Genomic DNA, 25,204 nt, shown 5'->3' on the forward strand with positions numbered 1-25,204 from the left:
TTCCAATGGGAGAACGCTGTAACGGGCTCAAAACGCCAAATGACTTGGACAAGACTGCCCCAAGGGTTTAAAAATTCACCTACCCTATTTGGTTCAGCCCTAAGTCAAGATCTACTGGATTTCGAGTCCATCCCAGGAGAGTGTGTATTGTTACAATATGTAGATGACTTGTTGATAGCAGCAGTTACAAAAGAAATCTGTCAGCAAGCAACGCACGATCTGCTACACATTCTATGGAAGGCAGGATACAAGGTGTCTAGAAAGAAGGCTCAGTTGTGTTTGCCAACTGTCAAATATCTGGGATTCCATATCTCTGAAGGTCAAAGAATTATGGGGCCAGAGAGAAAAGAAGCTGTCTGCCAAATACCAATACCCAAGAATAGAAGACAAGTGCGAGAATTCTTGGGGGCAGCAGGCTTCTGTAGGATATGGATTCCCAGCTATGCGATACTGGCAAAACCTCTGTACGCAGCTATCAAAGGTACAGAGCACGACCCCTTCTTATGGACTCAAGAACAACAAACGGCATTTGAAGATGTGAAGAAGGCTTTGATGAGTGCCCCAGCATTAGGTCTACCTGATCACACACGACCATTCTACTTATATGTACACGAGCAAAGAAGAATGGCTGTGGGAGTATTGACACAGTACTTGGGATCATGGCAAAGACCTGTTGCCTACATGTCTAAGCAATTGGATGCAGTGGCCAGCGGACTTCCACCTTGTCTAAGAGCCGTAGCTGCAGCCGCCCTGCTAGTAGCTGAAGCCGATAAACTCACTCTGGGTCAAGAACTTTATGTACGAGTCCCACATGCAGTACAGACGTTGTTGGATTACAAAGGAAATCATTGGTTTAGTAACAGCCGTATGACCAAGTATCAAGCAATGTTGTGTGAAAACCCAAGAGTGCATTTAGAGACTGTAAACACCTTAAATCCAGCTACCCTTTTGCCACAACCTACTGAAAGTCAACATGATTGTTTGGAAGTAATGGATGAAGTATTCTCAAGTAGACCAGATCTTCGTGATTTTCCCATCCAGGACCCCGATGTTCAATATTATACCGACGGCAGTAGTTATGTGAAAGAAGGGATCCGCTATGCAGGATATGCAGTAACAACAATAGACAAGGTGATAGAAGCTCGGCCACTGGCGAAAGGAACATCAGCACAAAAGGCAGAATTAATAGCACTAACACGAGCGTTACAATTGGCTGAAGGTTTAAGAGTGAATATCTATACGGACTCTAAGTATGCGTTTTTAACCACTCATGCCCACGGAGCTTTGTATAAAGAAAGAGGACTACTGAATTCAGAAGGCAAAGAAATCAAATACGCAGCTGAAATCCTACAACTATTGGAAGCAGTGTGGGAGCCGAAAGAAGTCGGTATCATACATTGTCGAGCGCATCTGAGAGGAGATGGTGATGTAACCAAGGGAAATCGGATGGCAGATAGTGCAGCTAAGCGTGCTGCTGAATCAGGAAGACAGGAGTATGTGGGGCATATAGCTGCTCTTATACCAACTCCACTGTCCCAATGGACTCCAGTTTATACAGCTCAAGAAGAGGAGTGGTTAAAGACTGAACCAGGAAAGTATTTGGAGAACAAGTGGTATCAGCTAGAAGATGGAAGAATAGTCATACCAGCATCACTAGCGGTAGAAATTGTCCAAAATTATCATAACGGGACACATTCTGGGAGAGACAGTACTGAAGAATCTCTCAGAAAGCATTTCTACATACCAAGATTGTCCAACTTGACTCAGGCCATTGTACGAAGATGTGTAACGTGTGCTAAAAATAATGCAAGACAAGGACCAGTAAAACCACCAGGAGTCCAGTTTATGGGGGGACTCCCCATGTCCGATCTACAAATAGACTTTACAGTGATGCCTAAATCGGGTGGACATCGTTACCTGCTGGTAATTGTGTGCACCTATTCAGGCTGGGTAGAAGCATGTCCTACTCGTACAGAGAAAGCAGGAGAAGTTGTAAGATTCCTGCTACGAGAAATAATACCCCGATATGGACTACCCTGTTCTATAGGATCGGACAATGGTCCAGCTTTTGTTCATCAGTGCCTACAACAACTGACTCATATGCTTGGTATAAAGTGGAGGCTTCATACAGCATATAGACCCCAGAGTTCTGGTAAGGTAGAGAGAATGAATAGAACTATTAAGAACCAGTTGGCTAAAATGTGTCAGGAAACCCAACTTAAGTGGAACGTTCTCTTACCCATAGCTCTATTGCGAATCCGCAGTACCCCTACCAGAAGGATGGGCCTCTCTCCTTTTGAAATCATGTATGGGCGACCACCTCCCGTACTTGGTAACTTAAGGGGGGATTTGAGTCAGTTGGGAGAAGGAATTACCCGGCAGCAGGTTGTAGAGTTGGGTAAGACTATGGAGGAGGTACAGAAATGGGTACAAGATAGATTACCTGTGAATATTTATCCCCCTGTTCATAGTTATCATCCAGGAGATCAAGTGTGGATTAAAGAGTGGAATAATGTACCGTTAGGGCCCAAGTGGAGAGGTCCTTATGTTGTTCTTTTGTCTACCCCTACAGCGATAAAAGTAGCCGAAGTGACTCCGTGGATACATCACTCCAGGGTTAAACCAGCAGCAGTCGATTCTTGGCAAGTTACAGCAGATCCAGAGAATCCCTGCAAGATCCGGTTAAAACGCACTACTCAGTCGGAGTAACGAGGAATCGTGTGGATTACAAATTTTATTGTTACAGGGATTTGGTGCGTGAGTGAGAAGGCCATAATAAAGCCTGTCCGCTTACCAACACATAGTATATAAGCCAGGAAAGTCTCGAAGGGACACCTGTGAAGACGAGCAGGACTCCATTCCCTGCAGCCCTCACATCCTGGAAGCTGAGGCGCCTTCGCACGGACGAAGACTGAGGATGACGGCGAAAGATGTGCTTTTGATAGTATTTATTTATATGTGTTTTTATATTCAGGAAGGTAGAGGTACCGACACTCCTAGCTGTGAGGTATGCATTAAGACTACGAGAACAGGTAACCATATTTCCCAAACCCTAATCTGGCATTCACAATACGAGTGTAAAGGAGATGTATCGAGATGTAGATACTTAAATATAGACTATAGTGTGTGCCATTTAGGAGTAGGAGAACCTAAGTGCTTCAGTCCAGAGTATCAACCTCGTACAATCTGGTTGACTCTCAGGAATGGAGATCCTCAGGGGACCCTAATTAATAAGACGGTGTTAGAATCCGTACATTCTTCGGGTGTTCTGCTATTTGATGCGTGTAAAGCGATATCGAGTGGTAGAAAGCCGTGGAATGTATGTGGGGATCTTAGATGGGAGAGGACGTATGGGTCAAATGATAAATATATTTGTCCCAGTAGTAAAAATAAATATGTGAGTCCTAGATGCCCAAATAAAGACTATAACTTCTGCCCATATTGGTCTTGTGTGGGGTGGGCGACTTGGGGACAGACAGTAGACAAAGACATGATAGTGACTAAGTTGCCGACTAGCCCATATTGTAAGTCTATGGAATGTAATCCTATCCATATACTTATAAATAACCCCGATAAGTTCTTAGACAAATATGGCAATTTATTTGGGTTTCAGATATACGGGACGGGTTTAGATCCTGGGACATTATTGTTTATAGGGATAGAGACTGATACGGTATCCTCCCAAACTCATCAAGTATACCATTCCTTTTATGAAGAGATGAGTATAGATAATAAGATCCCCCATAATGCTAAAAACCTGTTCATCGATTTAGCCGAAAGTATTGCCGGTAGTCTTAATGTTACCAACTGCTATGTGTGTGGAGGTACTAACATGGGAGACCAATGGCCTTGGGAAGCAAAGGAGGTAATGTCCGGTTCTGAGGCAGTTGACCAACTGATATCTACACAAGCCGATTTTCATATGAGTGTTAGAGGTAAATCTGAGTGGAGATTAAAGACCTCCATCATAGGTTATGTTTGCATAGCAAGGAAAGGAATAATGTATAATACTTCTGTAGGAGAATTAACTTGTCTAGGGCAAAAAGCTTATGATGATGATACAAAGAATACAACTTGGTGGTCGGCTTCAAATGTCTCAGAACCATCTAACCCGTTTGCTAGATACGCCAATTTAAAGGATGTGTGGTTTGATTTATCCATCACATCTACCTGGAGAGCCCCAGCAAATTTGTACTGGATCTGTGGTAAGAAAGCCTATTCGGAGTTGCCACAGGACTGGGAAGGGGCATGTGTGTTGGGTATGCTCAAACCATCCTTCTTCTTGTTACCAATTGAAACAGGTGAGACTTTAGGTGTTAAAGTGTATGATGTGAATCATAGGAAGAAAAGGGGACCCATAGAGATAGGCGCCTGGGAAGATGATGAATGGCCTCCCCAGCGTATCATAGATTATTATGGGCCAGCCACGTGGGCTGAGGATGGTACCTTTGGTTACAGAACCCCTATTTATATGCTCAACCGTATTATAAGATTACAGGCGGTGGTTGAGATTATTACTAACGAGACATCACAAGCGCTCAATCTTCTAGCGAAGCATAACACCAGGATGAGGACGGCAGTCTACCAAAATAGATTAGCCTTGGATTACCTTTTGGCAGTAGAGGGAGGTGTATGTGGGAAGTTTAACCTGAGCAATTGCTGTCTTCAAATAGATGACGAAGGGCAAGCAATAGCTGAGCTTACTAGCCATATGGTTAAACTAGCGCATGTGCCTACTCAGGTATGGAAAGGGTATAATCCAAGTAGTTGGTTTGGTAGCTGGTATGAATGGTTTGGAGGGCTTAAGGCAGTGGTAGGTGGAGTCCTACTGATTTTAATGTTGTGTCTACTCCTGCCGTGTCTTATACCCTTAGTAGTTAGGTCTGTGCAAAGCCTGATAGGAAATATAGCAGAGAGGAAGGCTGCTGCACAGATAATGGCGATTTATAAGTATAAGGCTCTAGATCAGGGAGAACCAATGCAGGAAGATGAGTGTTAAAAGATTCACATCATAAGATAAGTCTGGTCTGGTTCAAGGTAACTTGCGGTGTATGCAAACCAAGGTTAAAGTGATGCCTCAAGTAATTGTGAAATATCAAGAGGCATCAAAGGGGGGAATGTGGTGGAATCTCGGTAAAAATAAATTTAGTAGGCCGAGATTACCACGTGGCATGTGTACGTGCATATGCTGACGTATCGATCAGTTGGTTGCACGAGGCAAGATACGATCAGTAGTGTACGGAGCATGTGCAAGAATACAGGATGTAGTATTCCCCCTCCTCCATTGTGCTGGACAAGCCATGCGGTCAAACAGGAAGTTAATTCTTATTTGTGTTGATTGGTTAAGAGAATGTGCGGGTGGAGCTTAATATGGGAGGAGTTATGTGCCTATATAAGGAGCCTGCACTATTGTCCGGGGCTCAGAACTTGTGGTATTTTGGTGACGCTAGTCCCTCTGAGTCCCGATCGGTGATCCAATAAAGAATCTCTTCCTTCCTGAAGAAACCTGTGTCCATCTCTCTGTGCTTGGCTTCCGTCAGTTTCTCCGGTATCAATATATTATTATATCTTATATATTATATTATAATTATTATATTATATATATTATATATTATTATATTATATATATTATATATATTATATATTATATTATAATTATATATTATTATATATTATAATATATTATATATTATATTATATATTATAATATATTATATATTATATTATATATTATTATATTATAATATATTATTATATTATATATTATTATATTATATATATTGTATTATATATTATATTATATATATTATATTACATTATATTATATATTTTATTATATATTATATTATAATATATTATATATCAGAGAGTGTGTGTGTCTGACAGTGAGTGTGTGTGTGTGTGTGTGTGTCTGTTAGTGAGGTGTGTGTCTGTTAGTGAGTGTGTGTGTGTCTGCTAGTGAGTGTGTGTGTCTGCTAGTGAGTGTGTGTCTGCTAGTGAGTGTGTGTGTGTGTCTGTTAGCTAGTGTATGCGTATCTGTCAGTGAATTTGTGTGTGTGTGTGTGTGTATTTAGAAGGTGGGACGGGGGGGGGAAGGGTTGGGTGGGGGTGTCGCCGGGGGGGGGGGGGAGTTGGGAGAGGGGCGCCTGAGTTTTGTCCTGCCTAGGGCAGCACAAAACCAGGATACACCACTGCCAAGCACAGATAAAATATTTATTTTATTTTATACAGAACTTTAATTTTACAAGAATTTTTTAACTGGGTTGGGGGAAATCCATGAAGTCCCAAATCTTTTTAAATATTTGGTTTGATGAGATGAATGTTAATAGTTATATTATATTGAAGGATCATAAGTTAACATTTAAAATATGTATATATTTAATAATAGAGTGTGTTTAATGAAGAAGGATAGATTAAGCTTTTTTTCAGTAATATTCTTCGGTACTTATTTTATTGAACTCTGCAGGATGAGTTGATCAATCAAACTTAAAATCCTTTATGTATTATATTAAATGCTTTTTTTTTATTAAGTTGTAAGTTCGTTTTCTCAATTTTTTTTCCCACTGATAAAGGATGAAATTAAATTTCAGGGTGAGTAACTGATTATTAAAGGGTTATTCCAAGCAGTAGCCATGGTGCTTGGAGTCTGCATACAGACATAAAGAGATAATGCATTTTGCTGGCAGTGACTAAACTCTATCTCTGAAATTGTCATCTCAGGTGATGGTTTGCTTTTGTTTGATTTAGGGGAGACCATGCCAAAATGGTTTAGCACTACAGAAAAAATACTGTTTTTGGTCAGAGTAATTGCCTTTGTCTAGAATTGCGAGACAGTTTTCAAAGTGATCAAGATCCAATGGTGACTGACCATTATACTACTGACAACACTGCCTATGTTAGAAAACATTATTGACTTAAAACCATGCCAACTCATGATTTACCCGTTGCACTCACAATATTATGCATTATAGGCTGATATTGTTAGGTGAAAGATAAAAACCGCTGGGGTCTTTGCAAGCTTTCCAGTTACATCCTAGGTTGAAGGTATCAGACTACAAAGTACCGGTACATTGATGTTGCTAATGTTCTGTAAGGACATAGCAGTGTATTGTGTATCTTTAAGGTTGTTAAAAATGGACATGTCAGGTATTGTGCATGTGTGTATTTGTTATCAATGTATATTGATTTTGCAATGTTATTTTGTAGTTACAATGCTTATCTGTCCTTTATGTTATGTACATTATTAGCCATGAATCCTTTGTTAACATCACTTGCACACATCATCAAGACAATGGAGGTTTTGTGGTGTTTGTTCTGCTCATGTGAAAATATTTAAGACTATTATAAATCTTTGGGGTTACTGGTCAGTTGTTAGATTTCTTTAAAGTCCTTTTTGGTGTTGAATTTACCATGTGTCTGATGATTCAGGTCTCATAGTTTTGCTTAATTTAAACTTTAATGATGTATTATGATGTCCAGTGGCAGCCCTATACAAACCAAATGTTTTCCATCTACTATCATGCTAAATACTGAATCACATTGGTTACCGGGCCTACTCTGTTCTGCATTGGTTATCACAAATACCCACCTGTTAAGCGTACAACCTCCTCTTTATATAAAATAATAATTGAAAATACGAGTGGAAAAGGTATCACAATAGAAAGTTGTACATTCATCTATTAACTAGAAGCATGGTTTGCATGCAACCTGCATGTCTAGACAGATGATAAAAATGGCACACTGGACACTGCTCCATCCATATTTACTTTTGATTTTTTACCATATTATTTAGAGAGCGTACTCATATTTTACCATTTAACACATAAATTGGTATAAGGGCCAATTATTACCTCTCTTTTCTGGACCAGCATGTAAGCGTTGGCATCCCAGTTGGCTGAGCATCTCTGAAATTGAAGTTCTCAAACATCAGGATTGTCTTAACCAATGTCATTTATGACTTTTACACAGATTGTCTTAGCCAATGGTTTTTAGACGTATTTGCATGCATCTTTCTGACCATAGCTGTTCTCCTTCAGAGTTTCAGAGACAAAGTGGAAACCAGTCAAGCGTTGCAAAAATATTAAGGTGACTGACTGTGATATAACCTGTCATCTTAAAGAGTATTACTCCAATTACAATATTAGGATCCGAACCATCTCTAAATATTATATGTCTTCATGGATAAACAGCGAGAAGATCTCATACATGTTTACAGGTGAGTCTCTAGCAACTACCTAACAGGGTTATCTAGCAGGGTTATTCAAAGTGAATTTCAATGTAGCTGAAATGGAAAAAATTTAATTTTGAAATTCATTTGGCATTCCCTTTAATTCCAGATAATTCTCACTTTAGTGAATATACTTAATAGAGAATTGATATAGTAAATAGATTTAGGGAAACTGATAGGATAGTACAATTCTGTTTTTTATCCATCCATTAATGAAGAATGATGTTACGATATCATGGGATTTGGTCTCAAAGACCTGCATGAAGGGATAAAAATAAATATATTTCATCATAAAATGCAAGATGGCACCAACGCTAGTCTATCCACTTATTATTTCCTGCCTCGGCCACTTTAATACCATGCTGCCAGGCTGTCTTCTGAATTTCCCACTTTATTTCAGTATCAATGCTTCCACTGGCTGATTTTTCCCCCCAACATTAAAATGTATATTTTAAACTGACTTGGACACCTTCTGCTCCAGTTTGGTCCAGAAAGGTCTTCAGTTTTTTTGGTATATTTGTAAACCATAATCTAAGCTTAAAGTAGCAGAGTCTAAAAAAATATATATTTTGGCCTACACATTTAAAGCTGGGATATTTCATAAAGTGAGAATTGTCAGGAATACAAAGTGAAATTCCAATTTTAGGCCAAAGTACCCAAACTGGAAGCATAGTTAATTTCAAGACGTTTTTCACTTCAGTTACTTGGCCTTAAATTTCAAATTCTATGAATTCCTGGCAATTCTCTCTTTAGTACAGGTAAATATACCTGTAGATACACAAAAAACATACTCCTACTCAGACATGCCAACAAGCTCTCACACATGAAAACATGCACCCATTTATGTTTGTGCATACATCAGTGCACATTCATGTACATACACATTTTACATTTACCAACATATGTTGGAACATGGAGAAATGCCTTTATTCTCGATCATATGAGGAAACATGCCTACCATTTTGCATCACGCTAATGGCAATCAAATAAAGAGTTTGTAGGTTTCATATCTTTTTTATTTTTATTAATTTTTTTGGTCACTCAGCATGTTATAATGTTATAAAGAAATACGTTAAGTGGGCTGTTGCCCTTAGACTTCGCAAACAGTGGTAGAGACATAGTTATCGGTTTGTGCACATCAGCATGCAAAGTGATTTTTCTTTATTTTGGAACAAGTTAGTCAATAGGTACAATACAATGAGGTAAGCCCCACTGGGCACATTAGTAGGTGCATTCTGCAACAGTATGTCTCGTATATGCTTAAGTGCTCCAGGGGGTAGCCCCCTCCAGGGGTTTATATCAGTAAGTTATCTTAGCTCTATTGCGTATAGTGAGGGTGGGGGTTAAGACGGAGCAAGTTCTGGTATTAGCATCTCTAACACATGGTCGCACGCGGTTTTATATATTTTATCAGTCTCTTATCGTTTATACATTTGTGTCAGCATTTACAACACATTGGGGTTAAATCACTAAATATCAAAATGTAGTGGACAGCATTTGAGCAAGGAATGTTAATACCATGATGTATATACTGCTTTTATTTTGCAGTTGATCCTGACCCACCAATACTACAAATAACACACGTGGACAAAACCATGCATATTAATGCAACTTTAAAGAAACCGGCTTGTATTAGGAATTATGAATTTGATGTAAAGTATGTTTTAGAGATCTGGAAGATTGGGAAACCTAATGAGGTACAGAACTTAGTTAAATTAATTTTATTCTTTAAAACATGTTTAACAGCAGTGGAAACTTAAATGCTTATTTTACCAAACAGAACTTTACTTTGATATTGTATTTTAACGGATAAAAGAATATTAGCTCAAAAAACATCTACTTGTCAATTATTTTCTTTTTTTTCTGAATACAAAACACAACCACTGCAGTGGCTGTGGTACTAGAACTTCCCTGGTGCCCTCCCAAGGGAAATAATCAAACCTTTTGCAAATCATTTGACAACTTACCTGAAGACCACTGGTCGTCTCTTTCACTGTAATCAGAAGTTCTCTGCACTCTATGCATGTGAGGACTGCTGGACAGAAATGCTTGGATGCCTTTCTGTCCCTGCTCTATTCCTTAATCATGTTCACCGCTGCTCTGGGGTCTTTAGGCACTTCCAGGGACAGCCCTGCATGGCAGCTGCCCTTTTGGATTGATCGTGAGACTACTGCAGGTGCCATGCCAGCAAGAGGGACTAGCAGAGGTCAGGACAAACCATGGCCTTTCCATAGCACTCATTGCCAGCCTGATCGCAATTGCAAAATGAGATGAAGTCAATGGGAGAGACTGCCATAGAAGAAAGAGCAAGGAGAACCTAAGTAATTTTGTAAAGATGGAGAGAGACCATGAAAGAAGGATAGTGAGAGCAGTTAAAAAACATGGAGAAAATGTTGCAATGGAGAGTCAGCAATAGAAGTTTGAGTTAGAGCCCTGAGTGAGAAAATCTAAATAAAATTTGCCTAGTCTTTTTTCTTTCTGTGAGAAGAACCTGTCACTTGAGGTGTGCTTATTCAGGGATAGTATTCCTAGCTCTGTACAGGAACTGAATGGTAAGTAACAAACATGGGCAATGTGTTGATTGATCACACACCATCTGAATATTATTTTTAGTGATCCCGTAGAATGGCACAGTAGGTCTACAATCATTGTACTATTCCTATTACAATGATCTAATAAGATATATACTACACCTGTGTAATATGAAAAGTATGCATATTATTCTTGACTAATAACAGTTTTTGTTTTAGATATCATAAATGATGAGTTAGTTTGTGATTATCATATTGTCTTTAACAGAGCATACTAAACATTACGACAGACAACTCCATAGTGACACAGGAAACTACTGGACTCATCGGGACTTACTGTGTAGCTGCCCAGACAGTATATCAGGTGGATCGGAAAAAACTAAGCAAGTTCTCGAGTCCAATATGCCAAGTATTTGAAGGTAAAATTCTTAAAACAGATTCTCATGTTGGCAGCTGACTTTGAAGAAAGGAGGGCTTATAAGAAATATGACTTATTTCTGTGTCATTCTAAAGTAAACTAAAGAAAACTTGCAGTTTTGTAATAGTTTTGTTTTTTAAATAAACAATAGACTTGTGCACGACTTGACGGCCTGTTACTCTGAAAATACTGTGGGTCCTCCCCATGCCCCCTTAATGAGCATTGGGTGGGAGCTTCAAATTAAACAAATAATTCACCACCCCCTCCATGGACTTAGGGTGTGGGGTATAAGTAATATGAGGAGATATAACATAACATTTGAGCCCTGGCTGCTAAATTTCTCCAAGACACCTCCGAATAAAACATGTCCTACCTGTCCTTTACCACCCCTCACTGGAAACTGAGATTTCAAGCTGGGAAAAGACCTCCACCTGCCGCACGGTCCAACTGCTCCATGCAACCGCGCGGCACACTGAGGGAGATTCACCTCCCTCGAGCCGTGAAGACCTTCTCCTGCTGCGTGGTCTGGCCGAACCACGCGGCAGAGCATCTAAAAAATAGATGTGGACCTGGCGTCATGCCCACTCTTAAAGTGACCAAGTAACCATTGCAATCCTAATCTGTTTTGGATCGCAGTGATAACGTGGCCTATCAGAACATAGGTAAGCCTATTTTAGGCTTATTTTGGCCCCCATTCATTGCCCTATCGTGGTTTTTGTTAGACCCTCATTTAGTGCTCCTAGAGATTCCATTGGAATTTCCTGTGTTTGTCCTCAGCTTCGTATTTGACTTGAGATTTCTGGTATCCTGACCTTGGCTTCGTATTTGACTTGTGATTTCTGGTATCCTGACCTCGGTCTCATATTTGACTCGTAATTTCTGGTATCCTGACCTTGGTTTCTTATTTGACTTGTTATTTCTGATATCCTGACCCGACTTTGTATTGACTCTAAGTATTTATGTTATCCTGACCTTGATTTATTCTTGTTGTGTTTATACGTGAAGTCTGGCCATTCTAAGGCTCGGTAATACGTCTTTTGGATCCATCTTTTGTGGGTTTCCTGTTTGCTGAGTGTTGGGGTACGACTCCCATGACATTACGATAGGGCCATGATGCTTGCCAGGCTAAATTTAAGGGAAATGTACCATAGAAAGGACCAATTCACACAGGCCTTGTTAGCCAGAACAGTCCACCTCTCTACTGAAAACCTTCCACCTATGCCTACCCAGCCTGTGCCTGTGGTGATTGAAGTTTCTGGTCAGAACAGTATGACCACCAGCCTGACACCACCTTCTAGATATGGTGGCGATCCTAAGACATGTTGAGGGTTCATAAACCAAATAGAGTTTAATTTTGAAACGTCTCCCTGGTCTTTTCCCACTGAAAGATCCAAGGTCGTGTTCTTTATGCACCAGTTAACCGACAAGGCCTTGGAATGGGCTAATCCTTTATGGGAGGCAAACAAAGATCTTATTACAAGATCTATGTAAGAGCCTTCCGTAAAGCGTTTGATCCACCTGGCAGAGAGAATAGTGCAGCTAAATATTTCATGAGGATTAAGCAGGGAAACAGATCTATAGTGGATAATGTGTTTACTTTCTGCACTCTTGCTTCTGAGGGGGATTAGACCAATAGTGGTTTGGCTTCTGCATTCATGGAATGGGTTAATGATAACATCCTGGATGAGGTGGCAGCCAGAGATCTTCCAGTCCTTCTACATGACCTGATCAATTATGTAATCGCCACCCCTAGGGCCTCAGTTCCTGATGTTTCTTCTTCTACAGATACTGAGCCTATGTAGCTAGGTGTGACCAAATTGTTTGAGGCTGAGAAACAGAAAAGGAGAAAAGAGGGGCTCTGCCTATATTGTGGCCAGAAGGGGCATTTTAGATTGACTTGTCCAGTGCATTTGGAGGACTGTTCGCTTTGTGTTTGACTCGTTGTAGCAGACTTAATTTCCTGGTGTTCAGTTGTCCGTACCCCTTTGTTTGTCTTCCGAATGGATGGTGTGTGGTCCCCCTTTTTATACCTCCGTGAACACCAACCTCTCCTGGCTGTTAACCACAAATTAACACCCTAACACATTAACTCAAGTACTTTCCCTGGGTGGCAGAAAATGGTCGCCATGCACTGGACAAACGCACGTGGTCCAATGCATGGCGATCTTTTTGTCTATGAACTACCAACTGGGGGAGCACTCTCTCCCTAAAAGCCAGGGGGAGCGTTCATCAGTGTTCGCACAGGAACCCCTGAAAGCTGAACGGCTGTGACCCTCATTCTTGTGGAACTGTTTTGGACTATCGCCTTGTGGACAGTCAGTCAGAACTTTACCCGAATGGCGATTCCGTTCTACCAAACCGATCTGGGCGCTATTTGGATATGTTGGATGCTCAGATCAGAGCTATTCAGGGATTTACGAATTGTGGGGTTCCTGTGAATTATAACTATGTTTATGGGGTATTTTGTATATAAGCTGTATATATTTCTGTACCTGAGAGATAATTGAGTTACTCAGTTTTGACTCAATTATCTCTCAGACAATGGGTCGCCTGGGAGGGGCTTGTGTATGTTTTGTATAGAGACCCCATGCTGGGGGTCTGTGCATAAAAAGGCTGTGTTTGAGCAAAATAAATGAGTTGTACTCCTAAAATTGTGTATCGTCCAGTTACTGGGGGGAATAGAGCTATTCACATTTCAACATTGGTATCCTGACCTTGGCTGCGCATTTGACTCATGATTTCTGGTATCCTGATCCAGCTTTGTCTTGACTCTGAGTATTTCTGTTATCCTGTCCTTGATTTATCATGACCCTATTTCTCGTTGTGTTTAAACGTGAATTACGGCCATTCTAAGGCCATTCTAAGGCCATTCTAAGGATCCACCTTTTGTGGGTTTCCTCCTTCTTGCATGTTGGGGTATGACTCCTGTGACAAAATCTCAGTTAACACAGTTGAGAAATTACATTCAGAGAATTCACAAAATGAGCTTTGATTTCACTTGCTTCTGATCCTCTTATTCAGTTTATTTGTACAAAAGAAGTTAAAAACCCTTACTTGGGATGTGGTGGGTATAAACTCGCAGAGTCACCCACATAAAAGCATAAGACAAATATATCCGAAAACGCTTCCTGGTTGCAGTCCGGTCACGTGATCGCTTCCGGGTCCGCCCTCCAATGACGTCCGTGTAACACGGACGTCATTGGAGGGCGGACCCGGAAGCGATCACGTGACCGGACTGCAACCAGGAAGCGTTTTCGGATATATTTGTCTTATGCTTTTATGTGGGTGACTCTGCGAGTTTATACCCACCACATCCCAAGTAAGGGTTTTTAACTTCTTTTGTACAAATAAACTGAATTGTGATATTATTCAATTGGAGGTCCTGTCCTTCTTTCTCCTACACACAGCAAAAAGGAATCACCAGCTGATACATTCTGTGGAAGATCCTGCAGTGTGGGGATATCCCCTCTTCCAAAGAGCCTTACAAACCCAGAGCCAGGGGTGATAGGGCTCTGGGACATGTGAGTTTTTTTCCTATCACTCCTATTTCTTATATTATCATTACCAGATGGTCTGCACTATTATGTGTGTTTTTTATGTTTACAGATCGATTTAGCGCGTTTTTTTGGTAACTATCTTACCAAAGGTGCACAGACACCCGGTGTACCCCTTGAGCAGGCCAATTGTTTCCCAAAAATACGAAAAAGTGCTTAGGCACTCTGACAGTTTATTAAAGTGCTAAAAAGTGAAAGTGCACCAATTTTATACTATATATATATATACATATATTCCTTTTTTCATATTATTATTTATATATATATATATATATATATATATATATATATATATATATATATAATAATATATTAAAAAAATGAATATATGTGATAGGTACTATATGGCAGAAATTTAGCTAGCGTAATGAAGTGTGCCATGAAAGTACATCTTTTGGGGAAGTACCCTATAAGCGGAGTGGGAAAGTCATTGTATTGAAGATTACAGGATGGGAGTTGGGGCTCGGCATTCATTCCTAACGCAGGTTAGGTAAGTAGAGATGGTGGAGTTTTATAGTGTGATCTATCCACTCCCACAAAACCATTTTAGCCTTCTTACATACTGTATATATCTCATACCCACTTCAGCCTGTCTCAGGGTACAAACAGCCCATAAAGGAAAGGGAGCTAACCGCACAAAGAATATTTCACCCCTTTTGGGTTTTGCAGCAGTATAGAAATAGGAAAAGAAGACCAGAGAAGGCTCCAGTATAGAGATGTCGCGAACATAAAATTTTCCGTTCGCAAACGTCGAACGCGAATTTCCACAAATGTTCACGAACGGGCGAACCGGGCGAACCGCCATAGACTTCAATAGGCAGGTGAATTTTAAAACCCACAGGGACTCTTTCTGGCCACAATAGTGATGGAAAAGTTGTTTCAAGGGGACAAACACCTGGACTGTGGCATGCCGGAGGGGGATCCATGGCAAAACTCCCATGGAAAATTACATAGTTGATGCAGAGTCTGGTTTTAATCCATAAAGGGCATAAATCACCTAACATTCCTAAATTGTTTGGAATAACGTGCTTTAAAACATCAGGTATGGGGGGCGGGGCCTGACTGTCGTGGAGGGAAGACGTGCCTAGCTGCAGCTCCCTCCTGAACTAAGCTAAAACAGCTAAAATAGGCATAACTGAACCACAAAAACCTGCATAAACTGACCCTAAGCGATTCACTGCACATGGTAAACCGGTAATGCGGCTCGTGAACAGCAGACAGACAGCAGGCTACACCCACGAAGACATGCGGCCGGGTGTGCACTGGACGGGAGCAGCGGCCGAGCTCTCAGCCTGGAGCAGCCTGGGAGCCGATTGTCATGACCGGGTACCCGACATCCCCCCCCCCCCGGACCGGTGGGGGTCATCCCGGTCCACTATTTGTAGCCTTTTCAGCAGTGGCAAAAACGAGCAAGGAACACATCAGTGGGCTGCGGGACCGACCCAAAATGGCGGAGACCGCAGGACCCGCGAACGGGCATGAAGCACAACAAGCCCCCCTATCAAGCCTGGATATACTATTTGCCAACTTCTGGCTCAAGCTTGAACATAGGCTGAGACGGGGGACTTTGCCGCCACACACCTCATATCATGTGACATGCCGCCCACCGCCCGACCCGCAAAGCCCAACTGCACCCCAGGGGAGGCGCAAAAATGCGAGAAGATGGCGGAAACGTAAACAGACACCCAACTCATACAGTGTCAGGCCTAAGCCTCCCGATGTCTCCTCATACTTCCGGGTTTGACGGAGCTTAGCCACACCCCCATTGCCGCGGTCTGCTATTTAATGCGACCGCACCAGCTGATAGACGCTGGATTATTGAAACGCGTACCGCGCCAAACTCACCGGCTCACATACCTCGGTGAGACGACCACTCGCTACTAGACCGGACTGGAGGAATATTCACGTCCCCAACATCTCTCTTCATCACAGACAACTACCAGCACTCTCGGCAACCATTCACTGAAGCAACCGCCTCTGAGGAGAGCTGGGGACACAATCCCTCTACTTCCAGAAGTTAAGTAATTTACAGTCTCTGAGTTAAGAGCTAACAATGTTAAAGCTTTATTTCAACTTACTAAAGTCTGCTATCAAGTTCTCCAGCAAGCCTGCTACAGCTTTCCTCAGATCAAGTATTATTCAAGTTCAGCTGTACCTGTCTTGCTACAGATAATCTTATTTCTTCATACTAAAGTCTGCTATCAAGTTGTTCAGCAATCCTGCTACAGCTTTCCTCAAATCAAGTATTATTCAAGTTCAGCTGTACCTGTCTTGCTACAGATAATCTTATTTCTTCATACTGAAGTCTGCTATCAAGTTGTTCAGCAAGCCTGCTACAGCTTTCCTCAAATCAAGTATTATTCAAGTTCAGCTGTACCTGTCTTGCTACAGATAATCTTATTTCTTCATACTAAAGTCTGCTATCAAGTTGTTCAGCAATCCTGCTACAGCTTTCCTCAAATCAAGTATTATTCAAGTTCAGCTGTACCTGTCTTGCTACAGATAATCTTATTTCTTCATACTAAAGTCTGCTATCAAGTTGTTCAGCAATCCTGCTACAGCTTTCCTCAAATCAAGTATTATTCAAGTTCAGCTGTACCTGTCTTGCTACAGATAATCTTATTTCTTCATACTAAAGTCTTCTATCAAGTTGTTCAGCAAGCCTGCTACAGCATCCCTCAAAACAAGTATTATTTAAGTTATACTGCACCAGTCTTGCTGCTGATAATTCCAATGTATATAATCTCTTATAATTTGAACTGTTAACAAGAATAACGGATGCTAATGAATTCTGAACCTTGTCAATGCTAAATGAAACAAACCGTTTATTATTTAAAGAAACAGTAACTGTAATTCTGGAACTGAAGTCTCAGTTCCATCTAAGTGTCTTAATAAAAGATCAAAGTCCTAACAAATCTGCAGTTGTGTTCCACATCATTTACTGTGAACGTGACATACAGGGTGGCGAAACGAACACCGACTGCCTGCAACGCGAGCGAGCCAGAGGTGCCCCCTACCATGAAGGCACCTGTACCTCTGCCTACTGATTCTTCTCAACGACACTCAGCAAACCCACAAGCCCACCGCACGGTTACTCGACGACATGGGTGTCCGAGGCAGGGACCAGCACAACCCCAACAAGGTATCGGTTGAAAACTCAAAAGCACGCTCTATATCTGGGTGACTGACCACGGTACACTAAGCCAGGCCAGGATGCCGAGAAAACTCAGCTGCCTGCCGGCAAGCACAGAGATGGACTTATATTTTAAAATATCATTCATTGCCTGAACATTTTTTTTTTTTGTTAGTGCTTATTTTTCAGGCTCTTAATTTATGTTCTGATACACTCAGGTTTATTTATTTAATTATAGCTTGCAACACACGCCATTTATTGTGCAATTAGTAAGCCCTAAAAGCTTGTTCAACCGCATTGAGCCTAGCATGTTATTAACTTTCGCCATCTTGTTTAGCCAGACCTTATGAGATTACACCATACAAGTAAAAATGTCTACCAGCTCGAGTCTTGTTACAGCTAGGCGACTTCAACTGCCCAGCTTCCATTCCCAGCGGTATAATTAATTATCTGAACTGCGCAGCGTGTTACAGAAAGTCACTAACCGAGCTATGTGTATCTTCTCTGCTCATTTCTCGTTTTTTTTTTTTCTCTCTTTTTTTCTTGTGTTATCAAACAACTGTATAATTTAATTGGCAAAGTTTAAGGTCTGTCCGTTTACCAATCTGCCTAACAAATGCCGACTTCCTCAACCTAAGTTCACTGACCATACGTATTCATCTTGTTAAGCTGTTTGGTTTATTAAATGACTTTTTAATATGTTTGTATGTATAGGACAGGGTGTGACTGCCTTTAGCTGTAGGCTCAGTAGCAAAAATATTATTGTATCGCTGGCCTGAATATAGAATAACTCACCCCATGTTTCTAAGCCTGGCATAGTCGGTACTACTATGGTCACTTAGCCTGTTTCCTAAACCATAATCAGCATTACTTGTCAGCTTTTATGATTATATTTAGATAGCCAGCTTAAGAACATAAATGTTTATTATTTCTAATTTCCTGTATCTCCCCTCTGACAAGATGTCTCCCCAGCTGGAAACATATAGATATGCCAGCTATACTTGTTGGAATTACCTTAGCTACCATGAATATAAAAAGTGCAGTATTTCATGACATGTTCTAATATGTTACCACTATGTGATTGCTGAATATCCCCATGAGAATTGTCTGTGTACTCTGATTGTTACGCTGTGCACTATAAAAATAATAAAGAATATAAAAAAAAAAAAACATCAGGTATGATGTTGTATCGATCAGGTAGTGTAAGGGTTATGCCCGCTTCACAGTGACAGACCAAACTCCCCGTTTAACGCACCGCAAACAACCGCAAACAGTCCATTTGCACAAACGGCAAACTCCCCATTTGCACAAGGTTGGATACCAAGCTAGCCATGTCCCGTTCCTTGTCCTCACTGATGTCATTGAAGGTCTCTTCCTCCACCCAGCCACGTACAACACCAAGGGTCCCCGAAAGATGACAACAAGCCCCCTGTGACAACAAGCCTGCTGTGTTTGGTCTTCCACCTCCTCAAAGCCACATTCCTCCTCTGACTCCTCTTCTTCAGACTCCTCTCTCTGCGTTGCCTCTCTCTGCGTTATTATAAGGTGTGTTAAGTAGTACTATTCCTATCAGTTTAATCCCTGTTACATCCTCTATCAGGGGATGTGTATAAGGCATCGATTTTAGGAACCGGGAGATGGAAAAAGATGCTTGGTTGGTCCTCCTACTTCAAATTTGGGGCACTGCGCGTGTAATCTAATGTGCCATCAGATAGGAGTGGTGTGTTAAGTAGTACTATTCTTATCAGCTTAATCCCTGTTACGTCCCCTATCAGGGGATGTGTATATGGCATCGATTTTAGGAACCAGGAGATGGAAAAAGATGCTTGGTTGGTCCTCCTACTTCAAATTTGGGGCACTGCGCGTGCAATCTAATGTGCCACCAGATAGGAGTGGTGTGTTAAGTAGTACTATTCTTATCAGTTTAATCCCTGTTACGTCCCCCTCATCAGGCCTTTTTTAGTCGAATGTATTGCCCACTGTCAGTCCCTTCGGGATCCATCCCTCATTCATCTTAATAAAGGTGAGGTAATCTAGACTTTTTTGACCTAGGCGACTTCTCTTCTCAGTGACAATACCTCCTGCTGCAGTGAAGGTCCTTTCTGACAGGACACCTGAAGCGGGGCAGGCCAGAAGTTCTATCTCAAATTGGGATAGCTCAGGCCACAGGTCAAGCCTGCACACCCAGTAGTCAAGGGGTTCATCGCTCCTCAGAGTGTCGATATCTGCAGTTAAGGTAGTCTGCTACCTGTCGGTCGAGTCGTTCTCTGAGGGTGGAGCCCGAAGGGCTGTGGCGATGCGTAGGACTTAAAAAGCTCAGCATGTCCTCCATCAACAACACATCTGTAAAGCGGCCTGTCCTTGTTGGCGTGGTCGTGCGAGGAAGAGGATTACTTTCACCTCTTCCCCTGTTAGATTCCCGTTGTGCTGTGACATCACCCTTATACGCTGTGTAAAGAATACTTTTTAATTTATTTTGGAACTGATGCATCCTTTCCGACTTGCGGTAATTCGTTAACATGTCAGGCACTTTCTGCTTATACCGGGGGTCTAGTAGCGTGGACACCCAGTACAGGTCGTTCTCCTTCAGCCTTTTTATACGAGGGTCCCTCAACAGGCAGGACAGCATGAAAGACCCCATTTGCACAAGGTTGGATGCCGAGCTACTCATGTCCTGTTCCTTGTCCTCAGTGATCTCAATGAAGGTATGTTCTTCCCCCCAGCCACGTACAACACCACGGGTACCAGATAGGTGACAACGAGCACCCTGGGATGCCTGTTGTGGTTGGTCTTCCTCCTCCTCCTCAAAGCCACATTCCTCCTCTGACTCCTCTTCTTCACAATCTTCTTCCAGCGTTGTCGCAGGTCCAGCAAGCGATGCTGATAAGGCTGTTTATGGTGGTGATGGTGAGCACAACTCTTCCTCTTCCTCTTCACGCTCATCTACGGCCTGATCCAGCACTCTTTGCCATGCACGCTCCAGGAAGAAAACAAATGTTAAGATGTCGCTGATGGTGCCTTCGGTGCGACTGACTAGGTTTGTCACCTCCTCAAAAGGACGCATGAGCCTACAGGCATTGCACATAAGCGTCCAGTAACGTGGCAAAAAAATTCCCAGCTCCGCAGAGGCTGTCCTAGCACCCCGGTCATACAAATAGTCGTTAACGGCTTTTTCTTGTTGGAGCAGGCGGTCGAACATTAGGAGTGTTGAATTCCAAAGTGTCAGGATGTCGCAAATCAAGCGCCTCACTGGCATGTTGTTTCGCCGCTGGATATCTGAAAAGTGCGCCATGCCCGTGTAGGGCACACACCTTCCTGGCCTGCTTCAGGACGTCCTGTAAGCCTGGGTACTTATGCACAAAGCATCAGATTACACACATGTGCCATGCACGGCACAAAAAAGTAGTGGTGGGCTTAACAACATATGGCCATATGGTGGAACCAAATCCCCATATTTATACTCAGTTAGGCATTTTAGTAGCCTTCTTTGTTTTTTGTATTTTGTAGTCTGAGTGCGCCGCACTATTTATTTTCTCATGCACGGCACACGTGTCAACTTGCCCAAATTCAATGCCGCCAACAAATTTCTTCTGTTGTCACAAACCACTTTGCCGATCTCCAGTTGGTGTGGAGTCAGCCACTGATCCACCTGTGCGTTCAGGGCCGACAGGAGTGCTGGTCCGGTGTGACTCTCTGCTTTCAGGCAAGTCAACCCCAAGACGGCGTGACACTGCCGTATCCGGGATATGGAATAGTACCTGGGGAGCTGGGGGGGTGCCGTTGATGTGGAGCAAGAAGCAGCAGCAGAAGAGGACTCAGCCGAGGAGGTTATGGAAGAAGATGGAGTAGGAGGAGTAGAGGAGGTGGCAGCAGGCCTGCCTGCAAGTCGTGGCGGTGTCACCAACTCCTCTGCAGAGCCACACATTCCATGCTTGGCAGCCATCAGCAGGTTTACCCAATGCGCAGTGTAGGTGATATACCTGCCCTGACCATGCTTTGCAGACCAGGTATCAGTGGTCAGATGGACCCTTGCCCCAACACTGTGTGCCAGACATGCCATTACTTCCTTTTGCACAGGTTGGGGATTGCCTTTTGTGCAAAGAAATTTTGTCCGGGTACCTTCCACTGCGGTGTCCCAATAGCTACAAATTTTTGGAACGCCTCAGACTCCACCAGCTTGTATGGTAAAAGCTGGCGATCTAAGAGTTCAGACAAGCCAGCTGTCAGATGCCGGGCAAGGGGGTGACTTTGTGACATTGGCTTCTTACGCTCAAACATGTCCTTGACAGACACCTGACTGTGGGCAGATGAGCAGGAACTGCTCAAGGCAAGAGACGGAGTGGCGGAGGGTTGAGAGGGGGCAAGGACGACAGCAGTGGTTGACGTGGCTGAAGATGCTGGACCAGGAGGAGGATGGTGGCTTTGAGTTTGTGTGCTGCTTGTACTCATGTGTTGATCCCATAGGTGTTTGTGATGTGCGATCATGTGCCTTCGCAAAGCAGTTGTACCTAGGTGGGTGTTGGACTTCCCACAACTCAGTTTCTTTTGGCACAGGTTGCAAATGGCATCGCTGTTGTCAGAGGCAGAAACACCAAAAGAATGCCACACTGCTGAGCTCTGCAATGACGGCACTCTGGTAGTGGCAACAGCATGCGTTGCTTGGCGTGCTGTCTGGCTGACCCCGGGTACCAATGCATGCTGTCTGACTGTGCCACTAGCTCCTTGCGACCACCTCCCCCTGCTTCCAACTCGTCTCCTCCATCTCTCTGTCTCCCCATCTGAACTTTCCCCCTGTTCTTCTTCTCTTCTAGCGGGCACCCACGTGACATCCACAGACGCTTCGTCATCATCAACCGCTTCACTTGTATCTGACAACTCAGCAAAGGAAGCCGCAGCGGGTATAACATCATCATAATCACACCGTACGTCCATGTGTGTAATGCTGCCTGACTGAGACATATTCCTTTTATCTACATCCTCTGGCAATAATGGTTGCGCATCACTCATTTCTTCCAACTGATGTGTAAATAACTCCTCTGACAGATCAAGTGAAGCGGCTGTGGTGCTAGTGTTGGTGGTGGCGGCAGGTACCTTGAGAGGTGCCCGAAGCTAAGCTGGAGGAGGATGGTTTGTCAAGGTTCCGAGAGGAAGCTGTAAAAGATCGGGTGTCCTGTGTTAGCCAGTCAACTATGTCCTCAGAACTTTTCGAATTCAGGGTACGTGGCCTCTGAAGAATGGGCATTATTCTAGGGCCAAAGGGAATTACAGCACCATGACCACGACAGCCCCTGCGGGCTGGCCTGCCTCTGCCTGTCATTTTTTTCGATTAGTGGTACTATGCGTGCAAGCTACTGTGACAACAGATATGAGTGGCACTGTGCACTGGCAGAAGTTGGCAGAGTAGACACTGTAAGCCTGACACACACGCTTGCAGACAACTAACTGCTATTCAATCTATTACAGTCTAAAAAATGTTTTATTTTTTTTAAATGTACACTACTGTTACACCAGATATGAGTTGCACTGGTGTGACACTGTGCCCTGGCAGGCCCTGAAACGCACACGTGTGAAGGAAACTGACTGCTATTATATTACAGTCAAAAAAGTTTTGTTTTTTTTAAATGCAAGCTATTGTGACACCAGATATGAGTGGTGGCACTGGGCAAGTGGGCACAGTATACGCTGTGAGCCTGACACACACGCTGGCAGGCAGGCAACTGCAATTAGATTACACAGGGGAAAAAAAAGCAGACTGATGTTCTAGCCCTAAAAATGGCTTTCTGGGGTGCTGTCCTTACAGCAGAGATCAGATGAGTCCTTCAGGACTGTAGTGGACACTGAATACACTAGCCTAGCTATCGATTTCCCTATTAAATCAGCAGCAGCTACACTGTCCCTCTTCTCACTAAGAATGCAGCTTCCGAATGAATCTAAAATGTCAAAGTTTACTCAATGATGACGAATAGGGGGCGGACCGAACATCGCATATGTTCGCCATCCGTGGCGAACGCGAACAAGCTATGTTCGCCAGGAACTATTCGCCAGCGAACTATTCGGGACATCTCTACTCCAGTACCAATATACCATGCAATACATTTATTGCCCAAATAACAATTAAAAATCTTACATAAAATCCCTGTGAGTTCAGCCAAAGCAACTCACTAATTGCAATTGCAATTATTCATGTAACAACAAAATGTTCTATAGTGCTGTACAATAGGCAAACAAGACACACATTTAATTCAATACAATAGAAACAAAACAGATAAAACATACAATAGGTAATGAGAGCCTTCTTAAACAAGCTTACAATCTAAAGAGATGAGGGACTAATACACAAATGGACAGGAGGGAATTAAAGGGACTCTATAGTCACCATATAAAAGCAAGAAAGACAGGTCCCCCAGCCTTCCTTCTTGCTTTTATATGAACTTTCATTAATTAAAAAAAAAAAATCGGTGTTTTTATATTAAAAACTTACCTCCGTTCCAGCGCCGAGCTCCCCGCTAGGCCGCGCCCCCTTTTTCGTCAAAATGACGAAATCGCGGGGCCCAATGGGACGGCTTCGCGCTGGACCAATCGCGTTCTTCATAGAGCGGCATTGAATGCCGCCCTATGAAGAACCTGAGCGCTTTACCGCGCATGTGCGCGGAATGCGCGTTCGCGAGCTGAGCTGTCTGACTGACAGCTCAGCTCGCTTTCTAAAATTATCAATAAGGGGGGGGACCTACTGTCCCCCCCCGGCCCCCACCCCTGTGCAGCGGGTGGGGGCCCTAAAATGATCAATGAGGGGGGGGACCTACTGCCCCCCCCGGCCCCCACCCCTGAGCGGCGGGTGGGGGCCCTAAAATTATCAATAGGGGGGGGACCTACTGTCCCCCCCCGGCCCCCACCCCTGTGCGGCGGGTGGGGGCCCTAAAATTATCAATGAGGGGGGGGACCTACTGCCCCCCCCGGCCCCCACCCCTGAGCGGCGGGTGGGGGCCCTAAAATTATCAATAAGGGGGGGACCTACTGTCCCCCCCCGGCCCCCACCCCTGTGCGGCGGGTGGGGGCCCTAAAATTATCAATGAGGGGGGGACCTACTGTCCCCCCCCCGGCCCCCACCCCTGAGCGGCGGGTGGGGGCCCTACAATTATCAATAAGGGGGGGACCTACTGTCCCCCCCCGGCCCCCACCCCTGTGCGGCGGGTGGGGGCCCTAAAATTATCAATGAGGGGGGGGACCTACTGTCCCCCCCCCGGCCCCCACCCCTGAGCGGCGGGTGGGGGCCCTACAATTATCAATAAGGGGGGGACCTACTGTCCCCCCCCGGCCCCCACCCCTGTGCGGCGGGTGGGG

General features: G+C 43.3%; 1 protein-coding gene across 1 annotated transcript in view; it reads left to right on the plus strand.

Annotated features, from left to right (window-relative positions):
• Window positions 1-25,204, plus strand: part of IFNLR1 (interferon lambda receptor 1) — a 62,034-nt gene that overhangs the window by 20,665 nt on the left and 16,165 nt on the right. Inside the window, exons 3-5 of the mRNA XM_063456569.1 lie at window positions 8,037-8,215; window positions 9,776-9,924; window positions 11,027-11,177. Of these exons, the coding sequence (XP_063312639.1) occupies window positions 8,037-8,215; window positions 9,776-9,924; window positions 11,027-11,177 (479 nt within the window). The remainder of the gene's footprint in view (window positions 1-8,036; window positions 8,216-9,775; window positions 9,925-11,026; window positions 11,178-25,204) is intronic.

This window comes from Pelobates fuscus, chromosome 1 (assembly GCF_036172605.1).
Source record: "Pelobates fuscus isolate aPelFus1 chromosome 1, aPelFus1.pri, whole genome shotgun sequence".
NCBI lineage: Eukaryota > Metazoa > Chordata > Amphibia > Anura > Pelobatidae > Pelobates > Pelobates fuscus.